The sequence below is a fragment of the Eleutherodactylus coqui genome, chromosome 9 (assembly GCF_035609145.1).
Source record: "Eleutherodactylus coqui strain aEleCoq1 chromosome 9, aEleCoq1.hap1, whole genome shotgun sequence".
Taxonomy (NCBI): domain Eukaryota; kingdom Metazoa; phylum Chordata; class Amphibia; order Anura; family Eleutherodactylidae; genus Eleutherodactylus; species Eleutherodactylus coqui.
In genome coordinates, this window is record NC_089845.1 from 99,541,836 (window position 1) to 99,553,934 (window position 12,099).

Below are 12,099 nucleotides of genomic sequence, written 5' to 3' on the forward strand. Positions count from 1 at the left end.
GACGTTTCTAATGTTAGAAATGTATCGCATAGCACAAGAATCACAAGTATGTGATATGTGATGCGATAAACAATAAGCCTCCATAGGGAAACATGGGTTACAAAACATCGCAAATTGCTGTAGTATAGAGCATGACGCTATTTTTTTTTCTAGCAGTATAGCATCAGACGAAACAAAGCAAATGTGAAGGAACCCATTGGAAACCATGGGCTTCACATACAGGCGTTTTGTAGTGGTGTCACATCGCTACAAAATTGCGCATTTTTGTAGCCCATATTTAAGCAACCTGAATCAGCTACCAAAATTGCAAGTTATAGGCAGACTGCCTGTATTCTGCTTGTGCAGAAAGCAGCAAGATAGAAACACACCCACAGAAGAACAGCTCAGTGAATAAATACTGTACCAGAACCAAGCTCATATCATAAATACAGCATCAGAACCAAGCTGTTAACATAAATACAGCACCAGCTAATACAGCTAATAACATATAGTAGCAGAACTAAGTGATCGTGTAGCGGGGGTGCTGGTAGGCTAACAGCAGTCACTCAGCACATCAGAGGGGGAGGAGACAGAACCAGGAGGAGGAGGATTCATGGATGAAACAATACTGCCACACAGAGGAAAAAGATAATCTGGCTGTGCAGACCTAAATGGGCAGTCGTGCCCAGCTTACATCCACCTGGTGCTCCCTCACCTACAAGCTGATGGCCGTAGCCCTGTGTGACCACACATGGTGCACAATAACCAGTTTATGATGGTGCTTTCCATCTATAATGGAATTTTCCATGTTTGCAACTCACCATACATTTGCAACGTTCACTTATAATAATGCATACTGCATGCGTTTTCTTGCACCCTAATACAGGGGCATGGCTGGACGGCTGGTGAGATGTAACACGAGTGACGGCCATCATGAGGCATCAACAAGCTACTTTGCGTTGACATGGCTATGCACTGAATTTTTGCCCCACGTGGAGGTAAACCTCGCTCTGACTCAACTTAACAGCTTGGGATCTTTATATGTCCCTAGTGCTGCAGTAGACCTAGGACCTTGTACCTTGTGCCTCTACATATGATAGGATATCTATTTCCATTTCACAATTCCCTGGAGAATAAGGCATTTTAAAGAAAATACAATTCACGATTGAAAGGTGCTTAAGAATAAACTGAACATCGAAGAACAATCTAAGAAACAATACTAGTCCTAGAGCAAAAAGAAATAGATGGTCTTATGGTAAAGATCGCTTCTGTACGTCCCCTCCGATAGCATAATAATAGGGCAGATGAATGTGTATGTACCACACTCCCAGAATAAGAAGCAGACAGGTAATAAAGCATGGAAGCGTAGGCGTAGAGGTAACCTTCACCATCGCATCCCATCTCTGTACACCCGCTACCTGCACTATCATTTACCAAATTTGTCCTATTTGCTCCATTTGCTACTTGGATCCTAATACTGACATCAATCTCAAAAACAGCAAACACCGCGAACGCACACTAATAAACAGGCAAAAATAGGTCAAATCTAACCCGAGAGCGAAAGTCAGGAATCTGACCGATTCTGTTTTAAATGTTCAAGCTCCATTTAAGATGGTGGCATTCTAGATGGTAAAGACGCAGGGTGAGATGTGACTCGCTATAAACATTAGCAAATACATCTAAAAAATACAGGAGCGGTTTTAGAGCAAGTACCCTCGGTCCACCATCTCTTAGGGCTCACCGGGAGCAATGTAATGTTAAACTATTCTCTGCCCTAGATCACCAGGGAGTCTAAAATGAACCCTTTTACTACCTTACACCAGCAAAGAATTTACTATTAACACTTTTTTAGCCCAGGAAACTGCCCCTAAACCACCAGCTCTTAGCGCCCACCGGGAGGTCAAGACAAACCTAATTTTAAGTTATTATTTGCCCTAGACCACCAGGGCATATAAAATTAACCCTTTTAGTAGCTTAGAACAACAAATAGTTTACAAATCAACCCTTTTTAGGGGATGGCAGTCCAGGTAACTTTCCCGGGCCACCATCCCTTAGGGGACACTGGGAATAATCTAAAATTAAACTATTCTCTGCCCTAGACCACCAGGGATTCTAAAATTAACCCTTGTTATAGCTTGAACAGCAAATCATTTATAATTAAGCCTTTAACTTGCCCTAGACCAGCATGGAATATAATATGAACCCCTTAATTGCCTTAGACTGCTATAAATTTCACAATTAACCTTTTCACTACCCTAGACCACCAGGGATTTGGAAATTAACTCAACTACAAATTGTGACTGAGGAAGGTGCCATCATCTCTTAGGGCCCATCGGAACAACAGAAACCACCCTACATTAAACTATTATCCGCCCTACATCACCAGGAAGTATAAAATTATCCATTTTATTAGCTATGACCAGCAGAGAATTTACAATTAACGCTTTCACCTTCCCTAGACCACCAGGAATTCTAAAATTAACCCTTACATTACTGTAGATTAGAAAAGCAAAAAATTTACAATTAACCACTTTTCTGCCCTAGACCACCATTGAATGTAAGATGAACCCCTTCATTGCCTTAGACCACCAAAAATGTTGCAATTAACCTTTTCACTACCCTAGAGCACCAAAATATTTGGAAATTTTGAGCAAACCCAACTACAAATGGCGACTGAGGAAGGGGAGCGTTTACGCTGCTTGATGTTGCCCAGGGCCCCACTTTCTATAAAACGGGACCGGAGTTAATGATGAGATCTATGTAATGTGAAGCACCTATTTAGATATCTCTCTGTATATATGTACTAGGACTGCTGTACAGCATATCTATCATCATGTTCCTTCACTGGCGTCTACACATACAATATATGCATTGATGCAGCCAAATGGCACATTTTGCTGTGTATACGTTTATTTGTATAGGGAATTTTTAATGAAAGAAAATGAGTTCCTTAGGTCTAAAGCAAACCTCCATCCGATCAGTAATCACGTCCTCCATAGGGTATAATAATACTGCTGCATCTTGCACATAGTAGGAGCTGTCCAGCATCCCAGCATTCAAGAAGCAGCATTCCCAACTGCAAAGTAATTCCTGACTGCTGGTTATTAATGGGGATTGTTTAGGGGCAGCGAGGGGACAGCCTTCAATACAGATCATCAATCACTCCCACGCGATAAAAAGTATATCCTGTGACTACGCCGTTATCTAATGCATCAAATTTCATCCATTCAATAAATTTTGCAGGTCAATAGCGACGTCCCTTTCTTGTCGCCCCATTCGAAGTGATTTATTTCACTGTATACTTGTAGGGTGATTTGCATACAGAAGAAGCAGAGCCGGGCTTATCTTGCTGAAATGCTATGCGATCTGTGATTTTGAATAGGACTGCAGGTAAACCTACTGCAGAGTTCAATGACAAATTCAGCTCTGCTATACCTCCTATATGCTTAAAATAAGGTACCTCATACCGTTTCCATAGACTTTGCATGTTCACCCCATGCATATAGGAGGGGGATCTTTCATGTACTTGAGATTCCTGAATGAAAGTGGCCCTCAGAGTGGACAGTGCTGTGGAATATGTTGGTGCTATATAGATATGAGGGGTATAAATGATATATATATATACACGTATATAGCTCAAGGGTAATGAGCAGGAATAGAGAGAGTAGCATGCCAATGCAAAGCCATCATGCAGTAGAAACTCAATTACTGATTATTTGCACATACCTGGAGTTGTTCAAGGTCTGACCAAAGAGATCATTCTGTAGGATGTTGGGAGGTGTGGGGAAAGCCTCGTGAAAATGAGAGAGGACAGTGTTGCAAAATTGGCGTAATGTATCAAATTGCATTTTCCTCTATAGGTTCGCCGCCTGTCTATAAAGTCGCTGCTCGTACAGATGACACCAAAAGTGGACATGCCAGTCAAGTTCCGTAGGCTTCCTGGACTCGATGGAAACTGTGCTTGAATGAGCAAAGGCTGACGAGTAATTGTACAGTCATTATTCTCCGCAAGCAGTGCTGTAGAAGATTTAGCACCCGTGCGGCTGTCTCCTGACTGAAGCAGCACGGATTGGAAGCAGCGCAGAGCTGGATGGGCTTCCCCAGCACAAGTGTGAAGCTGAACGGCGGCGATGCTTCGCTCTACTCATATTCCTCTAAAGCCTATTAAAAACGCGCAGTGGAGAGATGCTGTCGTCAGGAATTTCAGCACATCTGGCTGCCAGTAATAAAATCTCAGAAGTAATAAAAAAAAAAAAAAAAAGAAATGAGGACGAGGCATCCTCGTACAGTTACTACTGACTGTGAGAGAGGGGAGGAAGACCAGGAATCCTTCACCACCTCCCATTCACATGACTACAGCCAATAGCCGGCCGGACTCATCCCATAGAGATGGGGCTTCCATGAAGGAGGCGCTGAGGGGTTACCTGTCTCAGGACTTTCATCTAAACTGTGACTGTGCATATAAATGCACGGAAATGTCCATCTCATATCTATCTATCCATCCATCCATCTATCTATATCAAATCTATCTATCCATCAAACATCTATTTATCCATCCATCTCATATCTATCCATCCATCCATCCCATATCTATCTATCTCATATCTTTCTATCTATCTATCTATCTATCTCATATCTATTTATCCACCCATCTCATATCTATCTATCTCATATCTATTTATCCACCCATCTCATATCTATCTATCTCATATCTATCTATCGATCTATCTCATATCTATCTGTATATCTATGTATGTATCTCATATCTATCTACCTATCTGTCTCATATCTATCTGTATATCTATCTATCCATCTCATATCTATTTATCCATCCATCTCATATCCATCTATCTATCTATCTCATATCTATCTATCTCTCCATCTCTCATATCTATTTATCTATTCATCTCTCATATCTGTCTATCTCTCCATCTCATATCTATCTATTTATCTCGTATCTATTTATCTATCCATCCATCTCATATCTTTCTATTAATCTACCTCATATCTATTTCTCTCTCCATCCATCTCATATCTATCTATATCTATCCATCTCATGTCTGTCTTTCTGTCTATCTATCATTAAATGTTCTACTTATAAACACTAGAAAAATTCACTTCTTCCCGCTAAATTTTTATACACCCTAAAAAGCAAAATATTCTCAATTAACCCTCAAATTTCTAAAAAAAAACAAACAAAAAAACGCTCTTCGGACCACATTGCACGCCTTTTCCACTTAGTGCTCAGTCAGCATAAAAGCGCTGAGGCATGTGCCTGCCACAAGACAAGCAACGGGTTAAGAAAGGCATTAACATCCCCGCTGATCCAGCTGCCCTGGGATTGGCACTGGGTCTATTTAATACACATTTTCAAGGCAGTAATAGTAAACAGGGCAGAATCAGCGATTACACACTGACCGCTGGCAAGCATCATGCCGCCTCTTGTACTGTGCAGAACCAGAAACCCCTATAGAAAAAAAAATGGATATATTTTTTAGGGGGGTTAATTTCCTGTCTTACAACTGAATCCCAGTCTCCCGACTCTTTAAGGCGGATTACCACCGCTGAGAAAGGATCCCTGCACAGGATGGAGAAGCCATTTTAACAAATAATTCTCATTTGTGTTGTGTGTTCCACTAATGCTCTATAGCTGTAGGCAGGGAGCAGCGCGGCCCGGCGTTCTCCCTGGTGTTTAAACGGCTATAGCTTGCGCAAGATAATAGGAGATTCAGCAAATTACGCTTTTAATGTCTTCTTCCCCCCTGTTCAATTAAAATGAGCAGCATCCCTCCCATTCCCCAACGTTGTTCTTTTATGCAACCGCAATCTAATGAAAGGACAATCATCTATTTTAGGAACACATGGGGGGGAAAAAAGTCCGTCATTCCAGCCCAGTCAGATGCAATTCTCTGCATTGACATGACACAGCCTGCAGTATTTGTGCAATGTTTAATAGCTACCAGCAGCCATAATAATCCTAATCAAACTCATTAATTTCCGCCGCTCCTTGTAAACCGCTTCCTCACAATGGAAAGGAACAGCAGCACGTAAAACTTTCACGATAAACGCGGAAATCACGTTTTTATGCTGTCCTTTTTTTTTTTTTTACGAAGAGAACTGAAGGTGCACAGACACACAGCAATCCCCGTACCCCTCCCAGCGGCCGGAGGAGAAAAACAGCAGACCGCAGGAAAATAATGAGAACATACATTTGTGAACTACACCTGACTAAGCAACCGTAAGACGGAGAGCCGGGAAGAGCAGTCATTCATGGGAGGACCAGGAGCCGCCTGCTCTCAGGGCAACGGTATTGCTGTCTGTGCAACCCAATTATTATTAGTCCAGCACATCACATGCAGTGGTCTGGGCCCGCGGCAGCACCCGGTAAGGCGCTGGGGTCCGCTCAGGGGTGGGATCGATCTGGACCTCATTGAAATGAACTGTACCTACATTAGAAGGATTTGGCTACCATTGACCATGACAGTGAGACTATAGGTCTGCCACCATGCCTTCTCTGTCATGCAGGTGGCACAATTATGTCATTGCACTATCTGCATTGCTCTACATAATCCTGGCCAGAAGAGGCAGAGAAGAAAGGGAGTATAATGGGGCACAGTGGGGCCTTGCTGATAACTCATGGGGCACACTGGGGCCTTACCGATAACTCATGGGGCACAGTGGGGCCTTACTGATGACTCATGCGGCACAGTGGGGCCTTACTGATGACTCATGGGGCACAGTGGGGCCTTACTGATGACTCATGGGGCACAGTGGGGCCTTACTAATGACTCATGGGGCACCGTGGGGCCTTACTGATGACTCATGGGGCACCGTGGGGCCTTACTGATGACTCATGGGGCACCGTGGGGCCTTACTGATGACTCATGGGGCACAGTGGGGCCTTACTGATGACTCATGGGGCACAGTGGGGCCTTACTAATGTCTTATGGGAGACATTGGGGCCTTAATGAATCATGGGGCACAGTGGGGCCTTACTAATGACTCATGGGGCACAGTGGGGCCTTACTAATGACTCATGGGGCACAGTGGGGCCTTACTTATGACTCATGGGGCACTGTCAGGCCTTACTTATGACTCATGGGGAACATTGGGGCCTTACTGATGACTCATGGGGGAAAGTGAGACCTTACTGATGACTCATGGGGGAAAGTGTGGCCTTACTGATGACTCATGGGGCACAGTGGGGCCTTACTGATGACTCATTGGGCACAGTTGGGCCTTACTAATTGACTCATGAGAAATAGTGGGGCTTTATTGATGACTCATGGGACACAGTGGAGCCTTATTGATGACTTATGGGACACAATGGGGCCTTACTGACTTATGGGGCACATTGGGACCTTACTGATATCTCATGGGGCACAGTGGCATCTATAATTAATAAGGTGAAACAGTGGGACCTATAAATTACCAAAGGGGGCACAGCAGGACCTATAAATTACCAAGGCAGCACACTAGAGTCTGTAAACTACCAAGGGGGCACAGATGGGTCTGTAAATTTACTAAGGAGCACAGTGGGTCTTATCTAAGTGGGCACAGCAGAGCCTATAAATCACTATGGAGACAATGGAACCTATAAATTACCAAAGAGGCACAGCAGGGCCTATAAATTACTAAGGGCCTATAAATTACCACAGCAGGATCTGTAAATTACCAAGAGCGCACAGCAGAGTCTTTATATTTACAAAGGGGCACAGCAACACCTATCTAAGTAGGCACAGCAAGGCCTAAATATTACTAAGGAGGCACAGTGGAGCCTATAAACTTTCCAGGGGGCAGAGCAGGGGCTATAAATTGCTATGGTGGCCCAATGTGACTCTTTCGCCCAAGGGACATAAATACCTGGTGCTGGTCCTGGCAGTAGTAATTATATTTTTAGTTGACACCCCAGATAAACACTGGGGAAGAAAATGCAATACAAGAGCACCTTTAAGCACTTGTAGGGGTTAAACAGGAATAGAAAACATGGCTGAATTTTCTAAAAGCAGCTCCACACCTGTCCATAGGTTGTGTCTGGTATTGTGTCTCATCTAGATTGAACAAGCAAAATAAAATGCTAGGACTTTGGCACAAACCATTATCCGTGGCTCGTATAGAAATAATAGGTGCTGTGAATATGGAACAGAGAATAGCTTTATTCAAAAGCAGGAAACGCTTTTCAGGGCTTAAAATCTCTTCATCAGACAGTCTAACAAAAGTATCTGATAGTGAATCAGTCTTAAAGCGCAAGAAGATCATAACCATTGGTGGCACAAAAGTCCTGGACACTAACACGATCGCTGGTCTATTAGGCTAGCACTTAGAAATGCATTTTCCATCCAAGCCACGACATATTCATGCTTTGTTTTTGGCTTCAGGTCCAATCCTCTGTTTTTGCCCTTATGTCTTGTCTACTGAACTCTTCTCTACTGAATTCAAAAAGGATTTTTTGATCACTTTTTATTCCATTTTTTGAGAAGGCAAGGTGACCAAAAAACAATATTTTGTATCTTTTTGTTACCGCGTTCACAGAGTGGGATGAATAATAATGTGGTTCGAACTTTTAAGCGATGAAGCAATAACAAGAAAGTTTCATTTTTATGTTATTATTTACATGACCAATGGATTGAAAATTGATTTTTTTTTTAACTTTTAGTATTTGTGGGCTTTTTCAATATTTTGATGCAGAATTGTGAACGGTTCAGTTCCGACAAGCTGTCATGTGGTATTGCAGCGCCTTTGTTGTCAGTGACATCATTGCTGAGGGACTGGCTGTCAGCTCATTATAACTTAGCCACTTCCTTTGTCTATCTCTGCATCAGCCATGATAGAAAAAAGGTCTAAGTTATTATGAGCTGGCAGCCAGTCCCTCAGTGATGACATCACCAACACTGAAGGGGCCACGACACCACTTGTTGTAACTTAGCCAGAAATGACTGTTTCGACTACACTACTCCAGGTGAGTTTTTACCGTCCCTGGATGAACCCTGTAAGCCACTTTCAATTCTGCATCAAAATCTGCACGCTAGACAGTTGGAGTTTAATGCTGAATTTTCAGCATGACGGCAAATTTGGCTGCCAATTCTGTTCTGTGTGAAAGAGCCTTTAGTGTTTCAACTACAGCCTGCCAGAGAATAATGCTGACAGGCATAATACACTGCAATATAGAAGTACTACAGTACATTATACAAGTTGTAAACAATCTCATGTTCAAGTCCCCTTGTGTATAAGTTTAATGACATTTTTAAAAACATTGATTATGTACACAAGTACTAAAAACTGGGGGAAAAAATCCCCTTCACTCCACTACTGTGGGTGAGTTTTTACAGTCCCTCGATAATCCCTGTCAGCAATTCTGCATCAATATCTGCATTTAGACAAGTGTATTTAGGTGTGTATTTCTCCGGGCTGTGTAGTCAAAGTCATAAGTCGGAGTTAGAGTCCCATTTTCGTGGAGTTGAAAAAAAAAATATTCTAAATATGGAATAATTAATTCAATGCTGAATTTGTTGCATATTCTTCTTAAGGGCTCTTTCATACGAAAATTCGGAAGTCGGAGATTTGGTTTACAGACTGCAACACTTGTGTTTCTGCAGCAGCAAATTCTGCTGCGTACTGGGAAACAATTCCATCCCGTGCGAAAGAGCCCTATGATGACAGGCCTGGGTTCCCTCACCCCCAACCGCCATGATAACCCCTTGGCAGCTTTTATGTTACGCATCACTTTTTCAAAATCTTTGTGATTTTTTTTTTCACACTTTACATGTTTCTATACTTAGCTGACTTCACACAGACGCGCGTGCATTTGCGCGTGCCTTAGCGCAACATTGTGCGCTAGGAGTGCGCCTATTGGTGTAATTTACTGTACTTTTTGTGCCAGTAGGTCATGTTCATATGCGTGATTAAAATGGCTGATTTGCTCCAGATGTGTTGTTTTTCTAGCGCATTTACATTTACAGTATTGCGTGTATTTGCGTATCCCCCATTGACTTCTATGAGGACCTTCTGTGTGCAAATACGCAGAAAATAGAACATATTATTTTTCTTTTTTGTGTGCACAAAATATGGAAATTTGTACGAACCCATTTAAATCTCTGCGTACTGCGCACAAATGCATCTGTGTGAAACCGGCCTAAGAAAAAAGCCCTGAATCTTAAATTTTTAACGCTGGCCACTGACAATTCGCTAATGCAGCTTTTTTTCAGCTTGCACTGTGTACGCAGCAGACAGGATCAGCAGTCACCTGGGCGGGATTAAAATGAGCTCCCCCGCCCATCTCCATTGACTTAATACCGAATGGCTGCTATTCACACTATTTACAATGAGCAATCAGCTCATCGCTCAGTTTATGCAGCATAAACGATGGACAATGAGCAGATTGCTTATCGTTCAGTGTAAATAGCAGCTGTTCAGTACTGAGCAGTGTGAGATACTGAGGGGCGTAATAGTGGATGGTCGTTATGTTGCACCTAGGTTCCGCCATTATGCTTAGTGGGGCTGGAGGAAGCTCATGTCCCACTGTTTGAAACATGAAAGTTCAGGGTTGCAATGTAATCTCCAGCAAGTAGTTGCTGGAGATGTTTTCTTTAAAAATCTTTGGGCCTGGATTTTTGGAATGGATGGCAGGTTGGTAGTGGGGCCATCCATTCCACTTTCTCCACTCCAGGTTGAGGAGCAAGGTTAATCAGCACAGGTGTTGAGGGTGGGCCAAGAAGAGGTCTATAAGTGGCAGTTTCACAGACACAGAGGGAGTCTGGATGGCTGCTGGACCCAGGCCGTCTGTTATAGCTACTGAAGGTAAAAGACTGGTTGTATTGTGCACCTGCAGCAAGTGCCCTGTACAGGCAGAGAGTGACTTTGTGAAGTTAATGCTGGAGAAGCTGGACATGCCAGAAGCCAAGGCTGTATTTCTTTGATTTATTGGACTAAAAATAAACACAGGCCACGCCTGTACTTGGACTTTAAATACGTGTCTCTGTCTCTGACTGCTGTACACACCGCAAACCCGCACTCTACCGAGCTGTCTTCCCGCATATGGTGTTTCGGATGCGGGCAGTGGAAAACGCGGTCTTAAAGAGACATACACAAGGAAAGGATAGCCACCTGTGGCTGACACTGTATGTCCTGGGTAAAAGCCGCAGGCGTACTATCTACAAAGACCACTGCCATAGACGACCTGGTCAGACAGCTGGTGCAGGCTAATCTACAGCAACAAAACGCCCATACAGAGGCTAGGCAGGTGCAGCAAGAGACCAATCGCCTGCTAATGGAACAAATTGTGACACTGCGAAAGGCGGTGATGGTGCAGCAGCCTGCGGTTACTGCGGGTTAGAGCGCCCACCTGCATGGGGCCCAGGAAGGACGATCAACCGTGAGGGCCACGGTGCAAGCTTCGTTGCAAAAGATAGCTGCCACAGATGACGTGGAAGCCTACCTCAACATCTTCGAGAGGGTTGCAGAGCGAGAAGGGCTGCCAACGGACGAATGGGTGGATGTTGTGGCTCCTTTCCTGTCGAGAGAGTGCCAAAAGGCCTATAACGATCTAAGTGAATTGGACTCACGTAACTACGCCAAACTAAAGGCCAAAATCCTGGCACGACTGGGAGTGACCATGCAGGTGTGTGCAGGTCGAGTACATGCCTGGAGGTACTCGGAGAGCCTACTGCCAAGGTCCCAAATGCATGACTTAATACACACCCCCTACAAAAGTGTTGTAGAACATATATCAGTGATGCAGGACAGGATAGCAGCGGTCATGCCCATCATGAAGGAACACTTGGAACAGACCCAAGTGGCATAGAGCCGGGTCTATAACAGGTCGGCCAAAGTCAGAACCTTTTGCCCGAGAGATAGAGTATTAGTTTTAGTGCCTACAGTAGAGAGCAAGTTTTTGGCCAAATGGCAGGGGCCCTATGAGGTGCCTGAGCGCGTGGGAGAAGTCAATTACAAAGTGTACCAGTCTGTCAGGAGGAGGCTGGAGCAGGTATACCATGTGAATTTGCTTAAACCCTGGAAAGAACAAGAGTCTTTGGCAGCTGTGAATGTGCCGAGCAACCGGGTTTTTGTAAAGTCCGTGAACAAAGATCCCGAAGTAGCTATCTCTGGGCCACTATCTAGGGT

The 12,099-nt window shown here is 43.7% G+C and overlaps 1 protein-coding gene across 3 annotated transcripts in view; it reads right to left on the minus strand.

Annotated features, from left to right (window-relative positions):
- Window positions 1–12,099, minus strand: part of RIMS2 (regulating synaptic membrane exocytosis 2) — a 690,919-nt gene that overhangs the window by 425,258 nt on the left and 253,562 nt on the right. Inside the window, exon 1 of one of the 3 annotated variants that reach the window (XM_066578100.1) lies at window positions 3,706–3,827. The exons of the other annotated variants lie outside the window; for them this stretch is intronic. Within the exon in view, the coding sequence (XP_066434197.1) occupies window positions 3,706–3,827 (122 nt within the window). Of the gene's footprint in view, window positions 1–3,705; window positions 3,828–12,099 lie in introns of those variants that run through there. 3 annotated transcript variants of the gene reach the window in all.